The sequence below is a fragment of the Salmo salar genome, chromosome ssa13 (genome assembly GCF_905237065.1).
Source record: "Salmo salar chromosome ssa13, Ssal_v3.1, whole genome shotgun sequence".
NCBI lineage: Eukaryota > Metazoa > Chordata > Actinopteri > Salmoniformes > Salmonidae > Salmo > Salmo salar.
In genome coordinates, this window is record NC_059454.1 from 58,180,888 (window position 1) to 58,206,640 (window position 25,753).

Genomic DNA, 25,753 nt, shown 5'->3' on the forward strand with positions numbered 1-25,753 from the left:
ACCAACAAGCAAGCAGCACCATGAAGACCAAGGAGCTCTCCAAACAGGTCAGGGACAAAGTTGTGGAGAAGTACAGATCAGGGTTGGGTTATAAAAAAATATCAGATACTTTGAACATCCCACGAAGCACCATTTAAATCCATTATTAAAAAATGGAAAGAGTATGGCACCACAACAAACCTGCCAAGAGAGGGCTGCCCACCAAAACTAATGGACCAGGCAAGGAGGTTATTAATCAGAGGCAACAAAGAAACCAAAGATAACCCTGATGGAGCTGCAATGCTCCAACAGCGGAGATTGGAGTATCTGTCCATAGGACCACTTTAAGCCGTACACTCCACACAGCTGGGCTTTACAGAAGAGTGGTCAGAAAAAAGCCATTGCTTAAAGAAAAAAATAAGCAAACACGTTTGGTGTTCACCAAATGTGTGGGAGACTCTCCAAACATATGGAAGAAGGTACTCGGGTGATAAGAGCTTTTTGGCCATCAAGGAAAATGCTATGTCTGGTGCAAATCCAACACGTCGCATCACCCCGAGAACTCTATCCCCACAGTGACGCATGGTGGTGGCAGCATTATGCTGTGGAGAAGTTTTTCATCAGTAGGGACTGGGAAACTGGTCAGAATTGAATGAATGATGGATGGTGCTAAATACAGGGAAATTCTTGAGGGAAACCTTTTTCAGTCTTCCAGAGATTTGAGACTGGGATGGAGGTTCACCTTCCAGCAGGACAATGACCCTAAGCATGCTGCTAAAGCAGAACTCGAATGGTTTAAGGGGAAACATTTACATGTCTTGGAATGGCCTAGTCAAAGCCCAGACCTCAATCCAATTGAGAATCTGTGGTTTGACTGAAAGATTGCTGTACATCAGCGGAACCCATCCAACTGGAAGGAGCTGGAGCAGTTTTGCCTTGAAGAATGGTTAAAAATCCCGGTGGCTAGATGTGCCAAGCTTGTAGAGACATACCCCAAGAAACCTGCAGCTGTAATTGCTGCAAAAGGTGGCTCTACAAAGTATTGACTTTGGGGGGTGAATAGTTATGCACGCTCAAGTTTTCAGTTTTTTTGTCTTATTTCTTGTTTGTTTCTCAAGAAAAAGTATTTTGCATCTTCAAAGTGGTAGGCATGTTGTGTAAATCAAATGATACAAACCCCCCCAAAAATATATTTTAATTCCAGGTTGTAAGGCAACAAAATAGTAAAAATGCCAAGGGGGGGTGAATACTTTCGCAAGCCACTGTATTTGGGACTTTGAAGAGGCTGCTATGGAGAATCTGAACAACTGCCAAGACGTGAGCTTAGTAAACGAGCATGTGTTAAAAAGTGTGACTTAGCTGTGCTCCTACCTTGGCTATAGATGATAATGGTTGTCATTATCAACCATTATCTGTCATTATCAGTCACTATTATCAGGCATGTGAACATGGGAATTATTTTTCTCTCTTACATTTAGACAGAGGGATTGAAAATATAATGTCTGTCACTCAATTAACGTTTGTTCATAGAACTTCAACCTGCTTTAGAATCACTGTTGATAAACCCTGGCTCCAGCCAGTCTGTGTCAATTCCCTAAGCCTGTGTGCTGAGGTAGTTGGGCTGAAGTTGAGTGAGACTTTATAATACCAGAATTAAACCTGTTCTTCGCCAGTAAGGCTCACGTCTGCTGAATCCTGCCTCTCTGCCAAGTTTCTACACTGTCTGTACAAGTTCTTTCATTTTTTTGTTGCTTTCTCAAATACTTGCATCACTTATCCGCAACAGTCTGCACATCCTAATTGCTCTCTCTCTCACCCTCCTCCACTACTTCGCATCACATATATCCTGTCTTGTTTATCATGCATTGCTTGCTGTACCTCCTCTGCCATCTCTCCTTCCCACTCCACCTCTCAGTTTTTGCCCCATGCTCATGCTACATCTCTCCTTTCCTCTCTCTCTCTATCTCTCTTTCTCTCTCTCACTGCCTCATTCCCTTCACTCTTGATATGTCTTTGATGGGTACCAGCTGAAAACCCTTGGATTCACAGCTGTAAAAGTCAGCTGGCCTTAGAACTCATTTCAGGTCTCATTTTTGGAAAACCACAAAGTATTTGAAGTTGTTTTGAAACCCAGCAAAAAACAAACAGTTTTTACAGCATTTTGTACCCAAGAAATGTGTAAGGATGATAAACGAATTCCTATGGGGCGTACCCATGGTTACTAAGTGTGAGATTGGCCTAGCTGGGGGAAGTGGGTGAGCAGAGGAGGGTGCCTAGCCTTAAGGGAACACAGACAGTCTGACAGAGTGCTGCTATTACTGAATACTGGATAGGCCCCTTCCATAGCCTAGCATAGCATGGCTGGGGGGACTCTAGTTGAGCTATACCCTCATGCTCATTTAACAGCAATCACACACACAGTGACAAACACTAATGATTTACTGCTTACATTGTTATTAATGATGCAGATATTGCTTATCATGCAATTAGGGATAGTGCTCCAAATGTCAAGGGAAGGCAGGCGTGTAATGAATTCCCTGTGGTTAGACTACAGTAGTTATGCACTGATTCAGTGGTGTCGTCGACAGTGAACAATGAGCCGGGATGTATAGCCTTCAGGCCATAGCTGCAGCACTATGCACATACACATAGGCTGCTGCCTCTTGTTTGCTTGTCACAGGGCAGCGTTGGGAATTGAAAACATATTGTCTTGTGCCGCTCATTGTGGAGCGATAATCTCCCCACCTGTTCTCTCACAGCGTTCGAAAATGGCCGACGCAACGGATGAGGCGGAGTGACAAATGAAAGTGGGTTAATCGCCGCCAGTGCTACTCTCTGTGTGCTGTTCGCGATGCAGCACCGACGGAGCTCGCTCTATTTATTTATTTGTAATAGTCACATGTGGCTGTCTCATGTGGCTGTCTCTCTGTCACTGATGGGCCCAGCTGGGTGTTGGGCAAAGAACACAGAACACTGAGCTCTCCTATCTGATGTGAATATAGTACACGGGGAAATGAACACACAAACCTAGATTTGTCTCTGTTAGATAAATAGCTGACTGGCAATGATATGTGGATATGTGACGTATTTCTGTTCACCTTACGACACAGTACACATAATGCACTGTAAGGATTTAAGATCAATACCTCCACTAGAACATACCAAAAGCCAATCGACTCTGACTCTGGATAAGTCTCAAAAGGTTGTAACAGTACAAGTCTAAAGCTGGAATAAGAAATGCTCTGCAATGAGCTACTGGCCTGTCCCTTTACCTTTGTGGTGGAAAGCAGAGATAGTCACTCCAATCCACAGACACTGTGTATGATTAGAAGATGAATCAAGCTACGTCTACAGGCTTGAGTGTGAAGGAGCCGCTCACAGTTATTTCATATATGAAGTGTTAGCGCTGTGCCTGTGACTGGACAGCGAGTCATTTCAGCCAGCCACAGTGTGAGGTACAGAGGTGAGAATAGGTGTCGCTGCTCACGCTGACTAGAGATGGAGTGTCATCCTTCTGCTCTCCCACTGCGTCATGTCATCGAGGACTCTAATTGGCTATCCTGCAAGCTACAGTATATCTGTTCGTTTTTTTCCCTCACTGAGTTGTATCTGAGAAAATAATTGAGAAAAGTATTGTGAGTTGTCAACGGTCAAACATACTTTATCAAAAGAGACTTGTCAAATCACTGTGTTGTTCTCCAGAAGGGATGGTTGCATTTAATGAGGAACCCTGTAACCATGGAAGATCTTAGACAATTCAGCTTAAGAACTCAGATTTAAACCAAAAATACTGGGCTCACTGTCTCTCCTCCCTGTGCTGTCTCGCTGTCTTACGTAAGTGTTTCCACAGAGAGGAAAGAGAGGAAGTCGAGAGGGAAATTAACCCAAGAACAAGTAAGGTGCTTTCTGGGCCAAGTGGTTTGCATCAGCAGTTATGCTAAAGCTGATCCCCAAAACAATTCCTGAGCTTTTAATTATGCAGGCCGGCAACAGTGGCTAAGGGAGCTAACTAAAAGGAGGGGAAACAGAGGGTGGCATGAAGGGAGGAGGATTAGTGGGTGCATGTCAGGGTTGCCCAATGCCCGTCTGCATCATCCACCCTTCATTATTCCCTTCCCTTCATTCCGAGGAGGATGTGGGCTGTTGCATGTGGGAGCGGACAGATTTCTGCCTCCTCTCGCTCTCTCTCACTCTCTCTCTTTCGCTCTCTCTCTCTGAAATACCCACTGTAACATCCCAGATTGAATTCAGTGGGATGGGAAATACAGAGAAATGGAAGGAGAACAACAGGGTTTATTTCACGTAATGGATTAAATTCAGGGAACTGGATGTTGTTGAAAGGAGTAGTCAATTTTATATCCTCTATGTATTACGGTTTGCCAGCAAAAATCCTGCATGCGTGGGGTATTATTCCCCCTGGAATATTCTCAGCCAGTGTACTTGTGTTGCAGTCAAATTAATCCCCATCTGACAACTACACCAGTTTTGCTCTATCACATGCAACAGTGTCCATTCCCCTCCAAAGTATTAATATAGTTCGATATAATTCTGCTCAAAAACATGTTTAAAAATTCAGCCTCCGCTCCCGGATTCAACTTCCCTGTGACAGAGGAAACAGAACTTAATATGGCATACTCCGTTTCTATGTATGGAGGTTTCTTTTGCTCACATCATCTGTGAATCATATGACCACAATGCCATGTTGAATGTATTACTGAAAGTTGGGACCTTTAGTGTAAATGCCAATAAGATGCTTACTTTGGGTTTCATTTTAACGCTGTTTGCAGCATGTATGACACCTAGGTTTGACAGCAAACCTAGTCTCGCAGTTTGTGCCTATTCATTAGCTGATGTGAGATGTGTCTATTTTGGGTCATTCTTGAATTGCAGTGGTAAATTATGTCCCTTGATTTTGGCAAAGGTGTAAAAACACTTTCAAATTTCAAAAACAAATAATACATTTTCAGCTTTATTTAACTGGAGATGTGTAGAGGTGTAGTGACATATTTTGGGGATTTAGAGATATGTCTATTATTTTGAGTACTCGAATTTGAACACAAATATTTAATATTGTATATGCTGTATCAATAAAAACAAAGAAGGCTATTAAAATGTATATATTTTTTTCGTATAATGCGTGCCCCTCAGTTTTATGTCATTGGTGTTACCGTCTTGAAAATCACATCAATTACAATACAAGGATCTTGAGCATTCTCTCCAGTGGCAAACTGTTATGGGAGAAGGTGTCTATATTAAAGAAAATGATTAGCTAATTACATCCTTCTAGTATGCCATACATTTGAGGATTCAATTGGTAATTTGGGATGTCTAAATCCAGTGTCACTTGGTGTTAGTCAATTTAAATGAAGGGAAATAACATTGTGAGCAAAATGATTAATCATATCACTTTAGTCAATTATTTTGAAATAATTGACGACCTTACATTTAAGCATTTGCAGCCTGTATTTCAGAAAATCCTAATTTACATTACATTTCTCATTGGCGTTATCATCATTGGTGTTACTACTCCTACTGGTGGCACAATGTTATCATAATGGTAAAACATATTTAAAGTCGTTAAGCTACCATATTAGTTGATTTAGATTTTATTCAAATACATTTAAATAAATACAAATCTAGAAAAATTTAATTTATTTTTCCCAAAATGCCACGCCCAAATGCCACCATAATTCAAGAACGATCCTTCTCCCAGTTTGGCTTGAAATATGCTTGTGAGGAAAGATTCAATCTCTCTCAGAAATAACATGACTCTTTGGATATCCCAAAATTATTTGAAGTCATTAAGCTACCATATCAGTTGATTTAGAATGCGAAGATGTACCAAAATGCATTGGATTAAGTACAGCACCCCCCCTACACTCTCCTGTAGGTCACACCAAGTCAGAGGAGGTATTGCTTATTTAAGGGTGTCCCTGGTCAAGGATGTATGTGCAAGCCTCCACACTGACTGACAATTGTGGGTCAGAAACAGCAGGATGCTTTTTCCAAGATGAGAACTCGTTTCGTGAATTGTGGTTGCCTGACATCGATCTCTAAATGTCAATGTATTACATTATCTCATTGTTGACAATATGAGATTTGGTTATGTTTTCGCTACACTACTGCAATAGCAATAAGGCTGCTCCTCAGACCTCCATAATGCATGAGGAATTGAGACTCCTAGCTCTGTTTGCTTAGATTGTTATTTTCTGTGTGGTGGAGTCAGAGGAATTTGAAAGGCTCTGGAAAGGCAGAAGCTCGGCAGAACAACCCTCTGAAACATACTACACATACCCACACGCAGCCATACACACAGCGGTACTCATACTTAAGCTACATACTAACTCTGGCACACACTTACTCACACACAGCATGCGCGCACAAACGTAGGCTCGTGACTACGCCAGCGCACACATACCAATGCACGTGCACACAGACACACACACACACGCACACACACACACACACACACATCAACACACGCACACGGAGGAAGAGGATGAGAGGCAAGTAAGTGGGAGGAATGGCATGGAGAGAAAGAGACTCATCTCTAATGTTAGACTGGTTTACATTCTGACGTCCACGGCTGAGATAGAAACTCTTGTCAACTTCCCCTCGAACTAAAACGAGCCCTAATAATCTTATCCCCTCTTCCGATGCCTCCCTATACAGATAAATTGCCACTCAAGTCAATGTCATTCTGGGACACAAAAGGCCTGCAGATGCACCAATCATATCAAATAAATTGCATACAGTCAGTTAACTGCACTGATGCCAACCACGGAGCTATTGGCTTGTGCTCGGGGATCACAAAAAAGGGCTGTCTAAATTCATTTCCCCTTCACAAGCCCGGAATGTTATGTCCGGGACAAGCTAAATAATGAAGGAGTAGAGAGGACCTAGAGAGAGTGGAAGGTATTTAGGCTATACAGCCCAAGAGATAGTGCCCCATTGAAACGCTCATCAACTCTCCAACAGGCTATACTTAGGAAATGATGAGCAAAAGACAAAATGATGACAAACCCTGTAAGAGGTTTAGTCCTCAGAGAAGAACAATGCCCTCTGGGGAATCCAATCATCCAACCAGAAAATGCTTTTTTGTTGTTTGAGTCTCAGTGTCTGAGGAGTGAAACCTCCTGTAAATGAACATGACACACACTGCATTGAGACTGCTGTGCCAGTTTACTGGCTGCTACGCCATTTCTAGACATTGTAATTTGTCGTGGTTGGTTTCTCCACTTCACCCTGCCATACAAAAGCAACATTTGTATTGTGTTTTTATTTCACAGGGCATTGGAGCAAAATATGGCGTTCCATTTCAGATATTCTGTGCAGTGGGGACAAGCTGTTCAAAGGATTCTACATATACCTAGATACAAGTATCCCAGGGTACTGGGTGGATATATACGTTATACAGCTGTGGGTATAAATCTGTTGTCTATTATTAGGAAACATTCTGTAGCAGTGCTGTATACTGTAGGTAGGCTATGTGAGTGGAATAAGGGATGCATCTTTTCTGAGAGCTTTTCCAGTGACTGAAGGGGGTTAACATCAGACCGTACTGTGGACATCTGGTTGAATGATGGGTGGATCAGGTCTTCTCACTCATTCTATTCCAAAGACAGGAGGCAAGTGTGAAGTTGCTTTAGGATTCAGGCGTCAGCAGACTTTTGCTGCCATGCCGTGTGAGGCATTCCAGTTCAGCTCTTGTCATAAACTCTTTAAAACCATCTAGCACCTTCTAATAGGATCCAACACCAGCTATGTTTTATGGATAGAGTAGCTTCCTTGGCGGTATTTATTCAGTAAGAATGATCAGATGTGTTCACACGCTTGCTGTGAAAGTGTCAGGACATTTTTTATTATTCAACAGAGGCACGTGGATTGACGCAAGAGTTGCCTCCTCAGAGATTGAGATGGAAAGTCACAGAGAGGGAGAAGAGGGAAGGAGATATAAAGAAAGAAAGGAGAGAGGGAGGTTGAAAGTGTGGTGAGAATAAAAGCAATATGCATCACTGCTCCACTGAGCTTTCCTTACCTTTCATATTCCATCCCTTCCAGCAAACACACCACTGTCATTGTAATGGATAACTCACTCCAAGGGTAGTGGGTGATGAGGAAGCAGAACTATAACCTATAGTCGCCACCCCCCCAATCCAACCCGCTCCCTCCACCACCATCCCGCTCTGCCTTGGTCCACTCAGGGTGGGGGACTGGTTATTGGAGGGAATAGTAACGAAAAGGTGTCCTTATTGCATGCTCTGCTGGGCCCTGCTATTGCCACTGCCAGGACACATTTGATAAGAGCCCGCCTAGTGAGGCAGCATCTCTACCCCGAGGATGTGTTTTATCCACAAATCGTGCCTGCAGCGTTTTTGGCCCAACACGGGTCAGTCATGCCAGGGCTACTCAACATGTTTTTTTTGTTTTAGTCATTGTTGTTTTAAATCTATGTGTGTATCGGAAACTAAACACATGCAATGGCATGGAGAGAGGATATATCTGAAATACCATTTCCAGCAATAAGGAAGAAGGTTATACAATGGATACAAAATGTGGACACTTGATTATTTCCTGTTGAATATAGTATTGGTAATGAAGCCTTACTTTCCTGTCAGCAGCTGAGTAATTGCACAACACTCTTTGGTACTCAGACCTGGCCCGTGATTCAACACTTCTCTTCAGTTAGCATTCTGCGAAAGCCTCTTAGGCTGTAGTGGCACTTGTCCTGAGTCTGAGAGGAGAAAAAGGATTTTGGAAACTTTCAAAAGGTAGAAAGAAAATGAAACCTTTAGATCTAACTTAATAATGCATAATCATAATCTAGGTTTTGATGCTGTGGAGGTTTGGTTTTGTGACTGCGATAAGTGGCCAAACTGAGCCATTGGATACAGCCATTTGTTAAAGAGGTTTGTTAATATGAAGCCAACAGCTGTGCGAGAGGTTGGAGAAAAATACTCTATTGTCGTCCTCACTGGCAGCCCAGCTCTCATAAAATCTAGCCGTCTCTTTTTCTCTCCTCTAACTTAGATTACTTAGTGATGCTCATTACCACTGGTGTTATGACAGACTCCTCCACACTGACACTGGCTAGCACTGCGATTCTGTTGATTCTCAGCAGCAGTTCTCCTTACAGAGAGATAGAGGCTATAACACGCCTTTGAGGAGCTCCATGTTTTACTCCAGTCCAAGTAACTTTGGCACAGTGGCCCATTAGCGGGGCCATCCTGCTAAGCAAGCCTTCCCTCTCAGGTGAAGCTGGTTCAAGACAATAGCAGCAATGGGATGACAAGGGGGACTCTCTATCCCTCAGCCATAATGCAGTCTTTATTCAAGTGTGGGGTCTGTCCAAACTTTGGACAGCTGTGAAAACTCCTCTGTAGGAAAACAGGAAATGCCTACAGTGATTATCTAATCGCTAACGAAAACATGCTTCAAATTGCATGAGATTTCATAATGGCGTGAATACTGTGGGTATAGGTGATAGTTGGCTTTATTGGCAAATTGGCAGTCAGACTGAATTGTACAGTACACACATTTACAATCATAGATAATAATAAAATAGTCAAATCCTAAACTAATCCTAAATTGCTGGTGTAATCCTTCTGCCAGGCGAGAACAGATGCAGTTTACTCTTACCCCAAGGGACTATTCCCCAGACACACGCAGTGAGCAGTCATGGCAAACTATTTGTTATCGTACATGGATCTATAAATGTTCATACTTCTCTGCCTGAATAAACACACACACATAACATGCATGGAAACACACACGGTTGCACACACAAACACGTAAACACATATACACACAGACACACACACTCTCTCTCTCTCACACACACACACTCTGTTCCTATCACCTTCTATCTCTTCTACTCTATGACTTCTAACAAGTTATTTTGCCAATATTGGTACTGTGGTCTACCGAATGCAGACTCTAGTGACAACATCAATGCATACAATACTCACAATAGTTCACTGTGGAGTGTTGTAGATCAGTGTAACCAAAGCCAAAGGGAGAGCTCATACTTCAATGCACCATGGCCTTGAGACTTGCGCATCAGAAAGAGAGAAGGCCATGCCTAGTAGATGCTACAGATATACTACCTTAATTTGACTAGTTTCTCACAACATTCAAATAATCCTGCAGTCACAGGACGTGATTTATTATATGGATTATAATGAATGGGCATTTGTCAGGGGTGATACATTTTTTGTTAGGGCAAATCAAGTTTGTCATTTCCTTTTAAAAATGTCAAACTTATGAAGCCTTTTTAAACATTGAATACACTACAAAGTTGAATTTCCTGCTACGCAGGAAAATGCTTTGCGACGACAGAGTGATCAAATTAAGATAGCAGATCTGTAGTGTGTAGTGATGAGTGGAGAGGGAACTAGGTTGTGAAGCCTCCATGGAAACAAAGCCCAGCATGTGTTGTTAAGATTGTGAGAGTGAGCGCAGCGAGAGTTATTACATAAAGATCAACTGGGATGTATCTCAAGTGTTGGGAGGCTGCATGTGCAGGACGGGGCCTGTTTAGTACAGTAAAGTGCTGTAAGTAGGCCTACAGATATACTATCTTAATTTGACCAGTTTCTCACACGTCAAATAATCCTGCAGCAACAGGAAACGTGAAATATTATGTGGATTATAATAATGGACATTTTTGTAATGGTTGATAAATTGTGCATTTGGGCAAATCAAGCCTGACATTTTAAAGTGAACATTACACCATTTAAAAGCCTTTCAAACCTTAAATACAGTGAGGGGAAAAAGTATTTGATTTTTATGTTTGCCCACTGACAAAGAAATGATAAGTCTATAATTTTAATGGTAGGTTTATTTGAACAGTGAGAGACAGAATAACAACAAAAAAATCCAGAAAAACGCATGTCAAAAATTTTATAAATTGATTTGCATTTTAATGAGGGAAATAAGTATTTGACCCCTCTGCAAAACATGACTTAGTACTTGGTGGCAAAACCCTTGTTGGCAATCATAGAGGTCAGATGTTTCTTGTAGTTGGCCACCAGGTTTGCACACATCTCAGGAGGGATTTTGTCCCACTCCTCTTTGTAGATCTTCTCCAAATCATTAAGGTTTCGAGGCTGACGTTTGGCAACTCGAACCTTCAGCTCCCTCCACAGATTTCCTATGGGATTAAGGTCTGGAGACTGGCTAGGCCACTCCAGGACCTTAATGTGCTTCTTCTTGAGCCACTCCTTTGTTGCCTTGGCCGTGTGTTTTGGGTCATTGTCATGCTGGAATACCCATCCATGACCCATTTTCAATGCCCTGGCTGAGGGAAGGAGGTTCTCACCCAAGATTTGACGGTACATGGCCCCGTCAAATGATGCGGTGAAGTTGTCCTGTCCCCTTAGCAGAAAAACACCCCCAAAGCATAATGTTTCCACCTCCATGTTTGACGGTGGGGATGGTGTTCTTGGGGTCGTAGGCAGCATTCCTCCTTCTCCAAACATGGCGAGTTGAGTTGATGCCAAAGAGCTCCATTGTGGTCTCATCTGACCACAACACTTTCACCCAGTTGTCCTCTGAATCATTCAGATGTTAATTGGTAAACTTCAGACGGGCATGTATATGTGCTTTCTTGAGCAGGGGGACCTTGCGGGCGCTGCAGGATTTCAGTCCTTCATGGCGTAGTGTGTTACCAATTGTTTTCTTGGTGACTATGGTCCAGCTGCCTTGAGATCATTGACAAGATCCTCCCGTGTAGTTCTGGGCTGATTTCTCACCGTTGTCATGATCATTGCAACTCCACGAGGTGAGATCTTGCATGGAGCCCCAGGCCGAGGGAGATTGACAGTTCTTTTGTGTTTCTTCCTTTGCGAATAATCGCACCAACAGTTGTCACCTCACCAAGCTGCTTGGCGATGGTCGTGTAGCCCATTCCAGCCTTGTGTAGGTCTACAATCTTGTCCCTGACATCCTTGGAGAGCTCTTTGGTCTTGGCCATGGTGGAGAGTTTGGAATCTGATTGATTGATTGCTTCTGTGGACAGGTGTCTTTTATACAGGTAACAAACTGAGATTAGGAGCACTCCCTTTAAGAGTGTGCTACTAATCTCAGCTCGTTACCTGTATAAAAGACACCTGGGAGCCAGAAATCTTTCTGATTGAGAGGGGTTGAAATACTTATTTCCCTCATTAAAATGCAAATCAATGTATAAAATTTTTGACATGCGTTTTTCTGGATTTCTTTGTTGTTATTCTGTCTCTCACTGTTCAAATAAACCTATCATTATATTTATAGACTGATCCTTTCTTTGTCAGTGGGCAAACGTACATAATCAGCAGGGGATCAAATACTTTTTTCCCTCACTGTACCTTCTGTCTGGAGTGTTAACACGGCAGCCTAGTTACTTAGGCTTGGAGCAGTAGTTGATTCGTCAGAGGATCAGGTGCAAAAATAGATATTTACAATAGGCTTTCGCTGTAAAGCCTATTGTAAATCGGACAATGCAGTTAGATTAACAATAATTTAAGCTTTTAACCTATATAAGATACTTGTATGTTCATAAATGTTTAATATTATGATTATTTATTTGAATTGCGCACCCTCCAATTTCACCGGACGGGACGCCTAGCCCTAATTATTTTTAAATAAATGGAATCTATTTTTGCACCTGATCCTCTGACGCGCGCCCACAGACTGATTTCCAACTGTGGCTCCCGGTACAAAAACTCAAAATTCTTCCTTGTTTTGGAAGAAACAAGCCTGAAACCTTGATCGAAGACTGTTGACATCTAGTGGAAGCCATAGGAATTGCAGTCTGGGAGCTGGAATTACATAGGACCCATACCTTTCCATTGAAAGAGCATGGGATCTCAAAAAAGATATATTTCCGGTTGATCTTTCTTTGGATTTTTGGCTACCATATCAATTGTGTTATAGTCTCATACATTATTTTAACATTTCTACAAACTTCAACGTGTTTTATATCCAATGATACCAATCATATGCATATCCTGGCTTCTGGGCCTAAGTAACATGCAGTTTACTTTGGGCACGTCAGTAAGGCGGAAATTCTGAAAAAAGGACCCTAGCCCTAAGAAGTCAGTGCAGGTGATGAAGAACTGGATACAGAGGTTATTTACTAAATACAAATGCAGGAAAATAATAAAAAACGCATCATGTAAAATGTTCTTCCCATGTTTCATGAGCTGAAATAAAAGATCCCAGAAATGTTCCATATGCACAAAAACCTTATTTCTCTCAAATGTTTTGCACAAATTTGTTTACATCTCTGTTAGTGAGCATTTCACCTTTGCCAAGATAATCCATCCACCTGACAGGTGTGGCATGTCAAGAAGCTGATTACACAGCATGAGCATTACACAGGTGCACTGTGTGTGCTGGGGACAATAAAAGGCCACTCTACAACGTACAGTTTTGTCACACGACACAATGCCACAGATTTCTCAAGTTTTGAGGGATCATGCAATTGGCATGCTGACTGCAGGAATTTCCCCCAGAGCTGTTTCCAGACAATTTAATGTAAATTACCCTACCAAAGCCCACAACGTCATTTTTGAGAAGTCAAACCAGCCTCACAACCGCAAACTATGTGTATGGCGCCGTGTGGGTGAGCAGTTTGCTGATGTCAACGTTATGAACAGACTCCCCTGTCCCATGGTGGCTGTGGTGTTATGGTATGGGCAGGCATAAGCTACGAACAACGAACATAATTGCCTTTTGTTGTGACATTCATCCGCCCCTATCACCTCATATTTCAGCATGATAATGCACAGCCCCATGTCACAAAGATCTGTACATAATTCCTGGAAGCTGAAAATGTCCCAGTTCTTCCGTGGCCTGCATACTCACCAGACATGTCACCCATTGAGCATGTTTGGGATGCTCTGGATCATGAATGAATGACAGCGTGTTCTAGTTTCCGCCAATATCCAGCAACTTCGCACAGCCATTGAAGAGAAGTGAGATAACATTCCACACGCCACAATCAACAGCCTGATCAACTCTATGCGAAGGAGGTGTCGCCGTGCTGAATGAGCACGCCTTTTCTACTCAACCCAAAAGCTCTTTAAAGGGCTCAGTGTCGCTGCTCCACCAGTATCGCTGCTCCACCAGTATCGCTATGCTTAGGCCTCCCAGATCCCCCGGAATGCCCTAGCTGCGCCATCCTTTCTTTAAATGAGAGGAAGTAGCGGTGGGCATTTTTCAGGGTAGATTTCCCTCTAGAAGACGCCATGACTGTGTTAGCCTCAGATTCTGAGGCGTCATATGACAATGGTGCCTCTAGAGAAGACGAGGATGTTGGGAAGTGTTTGGGGTTTTCTCCGGAAAAATCCACCCTACTGACCGAGGCTGAAATGACCCCCATCCCTAGGGAGAGCGAGGGGAATTTCACATCCTTGGTCGAGGAGGAGACGGGCTCTGAGTTTTCAGCAGCCCCCTCCTACGCAACGGCCTCTCTGCGCTCTGACTTTACAGGGCTCATTGAATGGGCCGCGAGCCATCTGGAGATTACATTGCCTCCAACTCGGAAGTGGATATGATGGTGGGCGGCCCATACTCAAGACCAAGAAGGGTCTTTGCCGGCTATGCCTTCGCTCTGAAAATACGTGGAGGGTGCATGGGGGTTGCCTTTAACGGTCAGAGCGCTGGCAAAGGCGTACACCCCATTCATCAGAGTCCTTTATTCTAGGTGAATAGGCTGTAGCAGCAGCAAATAATATTGTCCTCCTAGCAGCCTCTCTGTCCCTTCTCACCACTGGTAAGACTGAGCTTTTGGAAGAGGAGATAGAGGAAGCGTTGAAGATTTATGGCGCCAACCTCCATCTCACACAAGCATTGGCTGTATGCGCGGGGAGGTCCATGGCCACAACGGTGGTCTCGGAGCGACACCTCTGGCTGTCAATGACGGCTATGAAGGAGACCGCCAAAGCCACCCTGCTAAACGCCCCCATCTCTTACAGCAGTCTCTTCGGAGCCGCCTATCGAGACAACTGCCTTTAGCAGGAGGGTCTAGAGCAGCTTCAACCGACCTCCCTCGCTCCACCGTCTCTAATAGACCTGGGTCTACGGCCAGACGGTGAGCCCGTCGAACGGCAGCATCCGGTGCACCAAGAGACGCTCTTGTTGAGCCGCCCTTGATGAGCCGCAATGCTATACTTCATAAAAACCCTACACCACACACTCATATGAGCAATGTGACTCAGGGTCTAAAGAACAGCTCGTTGTACACAACCCCATGTTGACGCAATCTCTAATAGACCTGGGTCTACGGCCAGACGGTGAGCCCGTCGAACGGCAGCATCCGGTGCACCAAGAGACGCTCTTGTTGAGCCGCCCTTGATGAGCCACAATGCTATACTTCATAAAAACCCTACACCACACACTCATATGAGCAATGTGACTCAGGGTCTAAAGAACAGCTCGTTGTACACAACCCCATGTTGACGCAATCACTATTGGGAGACGCACACTAACTCAGGCAGGCGTGCTGCGTTCATGGAGGGCTGGAACCACAAGGTTACGTGTAAAACCAACGTGTCGTCGCCCCCGTTTCTCACAGAACGCGGCAATATTTCCTCCCCCTTTCAAGGGGCAACCTTGCGCATTCCGTCATGACACCATTGGGCCTCATGTCGTCTACCCACTCCGTGGTTCCGCTGGGACTTCTGCATGTGTGCAGAACACAGCGATGGTTTGCCAAACTACGACTGGACCCAGTGAGTCACAGTCATCGGTTGTTGGTGGTTTCCCTCTCGCTCAGAGCGAACCTGAACTATTGGAGAGACCCGTGCGTTCTGACGCAAGGGGTCCCAATAGGCAAAGTGTCCTCCTATATTCCAATGTTTACAGATGCTTGTCTGACTGGATGAGGAGGGACATATCAAGCTCGGGCGATCGGAGGTGTGTGGCCTCACTCGGGATGCCACATCAACCTCCTGGAGTTGGAGACCGTTCTACTGGTTCTGACTTACTTCGTGTCTACCCTATGGGGTCGCGACATGCTGGTGTGGTGCTGGTGCTGGTGACAACTGAACCACAGTAGCCTACATAAATCGCCAAGGAGAAGTCAGGTCTCCTGCACTCCACCGGCTGGCAGAGGAATTGTGGATGTGGGCTCACGAGCACCTTCGCTTGTTGACAGCAGCACACATTCCAGGCTATCAGAACGTTGGAGCAGACCTCATGTCTCGAGGGGGTCCCCGAGATAACGAGTGGCAGCTGCACCCCGACATTGTTCTCCAAATATGGGAATGGTTTGGGAGAGCCGAAGTAGACCTGTTCGCGTCACGTGTAAACGTGCAGTGTCCCCTATGGTTCTCACTACGAGCCCAGGACAAACCGCCACTAGGGATAGACGCTTTTGCGCACCAACTGTGGCCGGATGTTCTCCTGGATGCATTTCCCACTGCTAGCCCGCGTGAGAACAGGAGGGCTGTCAATCATATTGATAGCCCCCGATCCCCCAGGGGCCCAGTGGTACACGGAGATGACTCAAATGTTGGTTGCGCCAACATGGCCCATTCCACATCGAGAGGACGCGATGTCTCAGGCGGGAGGCATAATAGAGCAATTGCCTCTAATCGGCCAACCACTGAGGGTCTGGCACCTGAGAGGGACAGATTAGAGCACCGTGGGTTATCTGATTAAGTAATCAGAACCCTACAGGGCTCGCGTGCCAGTTCCACATCCAGGATGTATGAACGTGTTTTCACAATGGTGTGCCACAGAGAATGTGGACCCCGTGTGCTGTCAGGTTGAGAGCGTGCTCTCATTCCTACAGCTCATGTTTGACATCAGCGCTCACCTGCCACCATTAAGGTGTTCGCGGCAGCGATTTCATCTTGTCATGAGGGGTTTGGCAGAGACACCGTCTTCAGCCACCCTCTAGTAAAACGGTTTCTATTGGGAACGCTGCGGCTTAGGCCAGTGCCTAGAGCCATGCTTCCCGAGTGGGATTTATCTTTGGTACTCGAGGCGCTCGGCGAGACGCCTTTTGAGCCATTGAATCAAATCCCCCTCAAGATGCTATCTCTGAAGACGGCACTGTTGCTTGCTTTGACAACGGCCAAGCGCATCAGTGATTTGTGTGCTCTTTCGACGAGACCCGACTGCCTTGCCATCAATGGCGATCTGAGCAGAGCGGTGTTACGTCCTATCCCAGAATTTATGCCGAAGGCTTTTAAAAGCTCATATAGGTCACAGACCGTTGAGCAGTGGGCCTTCTCCCCCCCTCCCCATGCAGAGAGGAGAGAGGAGAGGCTTCATCACATGTGCCCGGTGCGGCGATGATTAGGTCATCGCCTCAGCTGTTTGTGTGTCACGATGCTAGTACACTTGGTAGACCACTTTCAAAACAGTGGCTGTCTCATTGGTTTTGCGAAGGCATTGAGACGGTTTATGAGGCGGCAGGGCGACCACTGCCTCAGGGAATAAGAGCCCACTCCACTCGTGGAGTAGCGGCATCTACGGCCCTTTTCAGAGGAACATGGGTAGAGGATATTTGTGCAGCGGCGTCGTGGTCGTCACCATCTCCTTTTATCCGGTTCTACCTTCTAGACTTGTCTTCTAACTCGCTAGCTCGTTCTGTACTCAGCGTGGCTGATGGGAGAACATGAGTTAAGGGAAAAGATGCAGGACCGTTGGGCGTGGTTCCCATTAGGTCCGCTCTTTTTCAAGGAGAGAGACGTTTGACATGACTCATATCTGAATTTGTCAGTACAGTAGAGTATATGTCTTGACTGCCCACCAGTGTTTCACTGTGTTGGGGCAGAGTGATGAGGGAAATAGTACTGTAACTGGTATTACTGTACTATTAGACCGGTCACTAACTTTGATGGAATATTGAGGTATCATCTATCTGCTGAGTCAGATTAGTATGACCCATATTCTGTTATCTGCCCACGAATCATTGGTTTTGGCCTATGGATTGAGTGTGGCGGATTACACTGAGATATCAGTGAGTATGTCTTCTAAATTGGTTCAGCCTGCACTCAGCATTGCTGATGGGAGGGCTAGAACTAAGGTGAGAAACGCAGGACCAATGGACAGGGTTTCCATCAGGTCCGCTTTTCCCTATTAGAATGACTACATGACAAGACTCCTGGCTGAGGGTGTGGTACAGTAGAGTCACATGTTATATCCTGCCCACAAGTCTATGACTGTGTTTAGGGGTATAGTTCTGTAACTAGTATTACAGTACTATTAGACAAATCTTTAATATTGACAGAATATTGAAGTATCATCTATCTGCTTGTACAGATTAGTATGGCTCATATTCTGTTTATCTTCCCACTAGTCATTGGTGAATGCCTCCAGGCTGAGTAGGGTGGATAAGACTGAGGACGCAGTATATTGTGACACTGTGTTTACACAGTATGTTACAGTACTGCGGGATTTGGTCGCAGCCATAGCTGAGCCCGACCTTTTCATTAGTTTTGGAAGTGTTAGGTTCGGCAGATAGTACATTTTAGAGCGTTGCGCTCCGCCTTAAACCACTAGGAGCAGAGCTCCCCTATGGGGCGGAGCTCCACGAAGTAGAACGATAGTTACCGGAGTTATAACTCCAGTTCTATGAGTGAAGCGGAGACTCATACGACTTAAGGCCCTGCCGACCCCCAGTCTTGCTGAAGATAATTTCGGCGGGAGGCTGATTGAGGGGACACCTGTACTTCTATTGGCTGCATGTGTGTGTGTAATTTTGTGTGTAATTTTCTCTCAGGCTGTTCGCTGCCTAGGAAGTGGGGTATGCCACTAGGAGCAGAGCTCCCACATGGGGCTCCGCTCCACTCATAGAACTGGAGTTACAAATCCGGTAACTGTCGTTTTCTGATCCACGCCCCTACTTTTTGTTAATGTATCTGTGAACAACACGTGCATATGTGTATTCTCAGGCATGTGAAATCCATAGATTAGGGCTTAATGAATTGCTTTCAATTGACTGATTTCCTTATATGAACTGTAACTCAGGAAAATTATTGAAATTGTTGCATGTTTCCCCTTACAAAAACAGATTGCCGTTTTGAAACTGCAGTAAAAGTGCTGTAACTGCAGTCGACTGTGGTATTTTGGACGCAGTAATTGCAGAATAACTGCAGTGTATTGCAGTTGAACTGCAGTTATACTGCACTCTAACTGCAGTTATACTGCAAAATTACTGCAGTAAATTTTATTTATTTATTTTGGGCACAGTATTTGCAGCATACGGCGGCTATACTGCACTCTGACTGCAATCGTTTTCGTAAGGGGCTTTTATATTTTTGTTTAGTATATACAACTCACACAGCTGAGTAGATGCCTATATACTGGCAGATCTTTGTCACAGCATGTTACCTCATAAGCAGCCTCTCTGAATGATAAAAAGAAATTCCCTAACCTGGCATAAACCATTAGCACCTAGACCAGGTATTATTAGTATTTTCAATAGACAGTGTTAATACACCTCACAGGCAATACTATTGATCAATCGACATAACAACGACCGACAATTAACACTTTATTGAATATAAATATGTAATTTGCATAAACATTAACATTTTTGATTAGCAGTAGAAACACCCCTAGCCAGAAAAGGAAATCGAAACATTTCAAAATTATGAAAGTTACAACCAGGCTCTGCTGTTTGTTCTTTAATGTTATGATGCACAATGTTTGATGGGACTTGGAATAGCATAGGTAGGTCAGCAAAAATGTTAGCAACAAACTTTGTTGCAAACAAGGAGTTCATGTGGAGAGAAATGAAGGGATGTGTTGGGCGTGATTCACATGACGATAGCTCACTGACTCAATCTCTGTTTCTGCTTTCATGCCCCCCTTTCCAGTCAGTCCATTTAGTGTAGTAGATATAGGGATGTCATCATCTTTGCAACCAACAGACATATCCAAAATGCATGTTCAGCCTCTGTTAGGAGAAGTGGATCTGCCAGTGGTGACAAAAGTGCCCTGAGACAGCAAGTTTCCCAAGTAAATTTTTCATGGATGGATGGATTGCTGTGCTTCTTATTGTTAGCGTAGCAGAAGCAGTGTGCTGGCTTGGCTGTTTGTTCCAAATTTACTCTGAACATTTTGCAATACTCTCTGGCTAACCCCACAAATGATTATATTCAGCTGAAATGCAATGTGCTCCCCAACTGTAATTTTGTCAATTGTTGTTTTATAGAGAATATTAGTAATCATTTGCAGTGACTCATAAGTCAATACATTTAGTTATGAAGTCAGGACTAGGCTAAGTTACCAAGGATGTAAAAAACCTGAAGTTGTCAATATACAGTATATGAAGTGGGGTGATATTTTCTCTCCTTAGATATTTTTTAGCTTGTTTTTCTATTAAACATATTGATGATGTAATATCTACAGTACACAGATACACGTTAAACAGAATACCTGTTTACAGTGCAGTGCAGACATGCACTACATGGCCAAAAGTATGTGGGCACCTGCTCGTTGAACATCTCATTCCAGAATCATGGGCATTAATGTGGAGTTGGTCCCCCTTTGCTGCTATAACAGCCTCCACTCTTCTGGGAAGGCTTTCCACTAGATGCTAGAACATTGGTTGAGATCAGGGCTCTGTGCAGGCCAGTCAAGTTCTTCCATACCGATCTCAACAAACCATTTCTGTATCGACCTCACTTTGTCCACGGGGGCATTGTCATGCTGAAACAGGAAAGGGCCTTCCCCAAAATGTTGCCATAAATTTGGAAGGACAGAATAATTAAGAATGTCATTGTATGCTGTAGCATTAAGATTTCCCTTCACTAGAACTAAGGGGCCTAGCCTGAACCATGAAAAACAGCCCCACACCATTATTTCTCCTCCACCAAACGTTACATTTGGCACTATGCATTTGGGCGGGTAGTGTTCTCCTGGCATCGGCCTAACCCAGATTTGTCCGTCGGACTGGCAGATGGTGAAGTGTGATTCATCACTCCAGAGAATGCATTTTCACTACTCAAAAGTCCAATGGCGGCAAGCTTTACATCACTCCAGTCGACACTTGGCATTGCGCATGGTGATGTTAGGCTTGTGTGCTGCTGCTCGGCCATGGAAACCTATTTCATGAAGCTCCCTACGAACAGTTCTTGTGCTGATGTTGCTTCCGGAAGCAGATTGGAACTCGGTAGGGAGTGTTGCAACCGAGGACAGACAACGTGCTACGCACTATGTGCTCTGTGAGCTTGTGTGTCCTACGTTGTTGCTCCTAGGCGTTTCCACTTCACAATAACAGCACTTACAGTTGACCTGGGCCACTCTAGCAAGGCAGAAATTTGATGAACTGACTTGTTGGAAAGTCACTGAGCTCTTCAGTAAGGCCATTCTACTGCCAATGTTTGTCTATGAAGATTGCATGGCTGGGTGCTCGATTTTATACACCTGTCAGCAACGGGTGTGGCTGAAATAGTCAAATCCACTAATTTGAAGAGGCGTCTACATACTTTTGTATATATAGTGTAGCTTTTTGAGTTGTTGTGATGCGAATGCACAATGCCAAGGGAGGTTCTGAAACTCTTGCTACTGAAATAAAAACATGTTTTTTTATTTGGACATGCTGGCATTTGCTATTCACGTGTGTAGTAGTACTAAGCCATTGCAGACAACATTCTTAAAACCAACAGTATTGTCTTGCTAAAATAACATTTTTGGGGTCTCTATAACTCTGTCAAAGACAAATGGTCAGACACTACTCATGTTAACTAGTCATGTTGAGTTAATATATATTTTCTTGTCTTTCCATCCTGATCCCTGGGCCCCAGTAAAATCTCTCTCTCTCTCTCTCTCTCTCTCTCTCGCGCTCTCTCTATGTCTCTCTCTGTCTCTCTCTATGTCTCTCTATGTCTCTGCTCTCTCTCTCTGTCTATCTATCTTTCTCTTTTTTAGGACTATACATTGACTATGTATTTCCAGCAAGCTTGGCGAGACAAGCGGTTATCCTACTCAGAGATTCCCCTCAATCTCACCCTGGATAACCGGGTAGCGGATCAGCTGTGGGTCCCGGACACCTACTTCCTAAATGACAAGAAGTCTTTTGTCCATGGTGTCACAGTGAAAAACAGAATGATTCGACTGCATCCAGATGGCACTGTGCTCTATAGCCTGAGGTAATGTTTGTAATGTTTCATAATTGTAAACAAATCAATGACTTGACATTACTTTGGAGAAATAAGTAAATATTGTAACCAAACCATGTACAAAATCACACCTGGAATAGGCCTATCTCTACCCAATAAAGACAATGTTTGTTGGCAAGTTACTTAGTGAGCCGGTAGACTTAGTCATCCATCATCATTATCTTTCTAGCTATCCAACAGTATGAGAGCAGATGATCCATATCATTGAATATTCCCCAGATTCATTTTAACAAATTACCGGATACTTTAGACAACAGTATCTGTCAACTGAAAAGCCTGTTTGACATTTTGGGTTGTTCAGTTTGAGATGCTATAACCTGTTTCCTGATTAATGGTCTCTATATAAAGTGAATGGATTACAATGGAATATTGAAATGGGATGGGATCTCTTTAAAGTTGAACTCCATTTCTTATGGAGTACTTTGCTGGTTTCAATCAGATGAGGCACTGCATAGCACATTTGTAATGTGGGTGGATATGTACTGAAGAGTATAATGACTGCAGTGCTGTGGATGATAATACACCTACTTAGCTCTTGGAAGTTGAATCTGTTACTTAGAAAAGGGGCCAGAATAATGCCTACACATCCCATTTGTAAACACAGGTTATTGAAAATCATCAAAACATAATGAAGACACCGCTGTGTGCAGATATCCCCCTATCCAATAAACTGACTGGCTATTGTTGAGTTGCAGAAAATGAGAAGAGGGAGGGCAGGGGGACTTGTCGGATAGGAGGATATGATTAGCTCATCTCTGTACCCCAGACATACAAATATCGCTAAGGTCCCTCAGTCGAGCAGTGAATTTCAAGCACAGATTCAACCACAAAGACCAGGCAGGTTTTCCAATGCCTTGTAAAGAAGAGCACCTATTGGTAGATGGGTAAAAAATAAAATAAAAAGCACATTTAAATATCCCTTTGAGCATGGTCAAGCTATTCATTACACTTTGGATGTTGTATCAATACACCCAGTCACAAAAAAATATAACTTAACTCAGTTATCAGAGAGGAAGGAAACTGCAGAGTTTTTCAGGATAAAATATTAACAGAATGGAACTAAGCACAGGCAAAATCCTAGAGGAAAATGTGGTTCAGTCTGCTTTCAAACAGACACTGTGAGACAAATTCACCTTTCAGCAGGACAATAACCTAAAATACAAGACCAAATATACACTGGAGTTGCTTACCAAGATGACAGTGAATGTTCCTGAGTGGCCGAGTTAAAGTTTTGACTTAAATCTACTTGAAAATCTATGGCAAGACCTGAAAATGTTGTCTAGTGATGATCAACAACCAACTAGACAGAGCTAGAAAGATTTTGAAAATAATAATGGTCAAATGTTGCGCAATCCAGTTATGGAATGCTCTTTGAGACTTACCTAGAAAGATTCACAGCTGTGATCACTGCAAAAGGTGGAATACTTATGTAAATTAGATATTTCTGTATTTCTATTTCAATTCATTTTCCCCCCCAAAAAATCAAGAAACATGTTTTTACTTTGTTATTATGGGCTATTGTGTGTAGATTGGTGAAAAATTATTTATCCATTTTGAGTTCAGACTGTAACACACCAAAATGTGGAATAGGTCAAGGGATACGAATACTTTCATAAGGCACTGTATTTTTTCCCTAACCTCCATCTGCACCCCGCCCCACTATGAGTTAGCACTTGGTGTGTTGGCTTAGTGTTCGACACTCCACGTTACGTAATTCCTTCTCTCTCCTCCTCTACAGCAAAGAGCAATTAGCTGATTGTTTCATGGAGTGATTCATTGATTATTAAATATGTCAACCATAGAAGCCACATTATTGCTGAGGCTTGATAGCTTTAAGTTATTAGTGTGTCAGAGTCCAGAATAATCTCTCCATCTATCATTGATCTGAGCCGTGGGAGGAGGGGAACTGGAAGCCTTGTCTTCCCCTGTCTCCCATCATATTTCCCCTTCCCATCTTACTTCCTGATAACAAACAGCACTACTAAAGCTGCATTATATCCCCCCCCTTTCGCAATGCAAGGTCAGTGATTTGAGTTATCAACAGAAATGTTTTACATGGTTATTATATTGCTAACAATGAGGTCACAGTTATGAAAACTTAGGACACTAAAGAGGCCTTTCTACTGACTCGGAAAAACACCAAAAGAAAGATGCCCAGGGTCCCTGCTCATCTGCGTGAACGTGCCTTAGGCATGCTGCAAGGAGACATGAGGACTGCAGATGTGGCCAGGCCAATAAATTGCAATGTCCGTACTGTGAGACGCATAAGACAGCGCTACAGGGAGACAGGACGGACAGCTGATCGTCCTTGCAGTGGCAGACCATGTGTAACTACACCTGCACAGGATCGGTACATCCAAACATCACACCTGCGGGACAGGTACAGGATGGCAACAACAACTGCCCGAGTTACACCAGGAACACACAATCCCTCCATCAGTGCTCAGACTGTCTGCAATAGGCTGTGAGAGGCTGGACTGAGGGCTTGTAGGCCTGTTGTAAGGCAGGTCCTCACCAGACATCACTGGCAACAACGTCGCCTATGGGCACAAACCCACCGTCGCTGGACCAGACAGGACTGGCAAAAAGTGCTCTTCTCTGATGAGTCACAGTTTTGTCTCACCAGGGGTGATGGTTGGATTCGCGTTTATCGTCGAAGGAATGAGCGTTACACCGAGGTCTGTACTCTGGAGCGGGATCGATGTGGAGTTGGAGAGTCCGTCATGGTCTGGGGCGGTGTGTCACAGCATCATCGGACTGAGCTTGCTGTCATTGCAGGCAATCTCAACGCTGTGGGTTACAGGGAAGACGTCCTCCTCCCTCATGTGGTACCCTTCCTGCAGGCTCATCCTGACATGACCCTCCAGCATGACAATGCCACCAGCCATACTGCTCATTCTGTGCATGATTTCCTGCAAGATAGGAATGTCAGTGTTCTACCATGGCCAGCGAAGAGCCCGGATCTCAATCCCCTTGACCTGTTGGATCGGAGGGCTATGGCCATTCCCCCAGAAATGACCGGGAACTTGCAGGTGCCTTGGTGGAAGAGTGGGGTAACATCTCACAGCAAGAACTGGCAAATCTGGTGCAGTCCATGAGGAGGAGATGCACTGCAGTACACCAGATACTGACTGTTACTTTTGATTTTGATGTATGTGGAACTTGTTCAGTTTTTGTCTCAGTTGTTGAATCTTGTTATGTTCATAGAAATATTTACACATTAAGTTTGCTGAAAATAAACGCCGTTGACAGTGAGATGACGTTTCATTTTTTGCTGAGTTTCGTAATCTGGGTGTAATGGAGAGAGAGCCTGCGTTTTTTACCTAGCTACTGGAAAATTACTATTTTATTCCCTGACCGTTGTGCGGAGAAATCACAATAAGCAGCGGTGGCTTTGGAAGTCAAGTCATTGTCACGTGTGCTCCCTCTCCGGCCTCTAGGTCACCAGGCTGCTCGTTATGGCGTACACCTGTCACCATCGTTACGCGCATCTCCATCACCTCCTTGATTACCCGCCCTTTGGTTTCTCCCCCAGGTGTCATTGTTTCTGTTCCTGGGTCATGTCTGTGCGTTGTTTATGTTACGTGTTTGTTTCTTTTATATATTAAAACACACTCCCTGAACTTGCTTCCCGACTCTCAGCTTACATCGTT

The 25,753-nt window shown here is 44.0% G+C and overlaps 1 protein-coding gene across 1 annotated transcript in view; it reads left to right on the forward strand.

The window, feature by feature from the left end:
• Window positions 1-25,753, forward strand: part of LOC106567507 (gamma-aminobutyric acid receptor subunit beta-2) — a 95,654-nt gene that overhangs the window by 13,922 nt on the left and 55,979 nt on the right. The window contains exon 4 of the mRNA XM_014136818.2: window positions 21,850-22,070. Within this exon, the coding sequence (XP_013992293.1) occupies window positions 21,850-22,070 (221 nt within the window). The remainder of the gene's footprint in view (window positions 1-21,849; window positions 22,071-25,753) is intronic.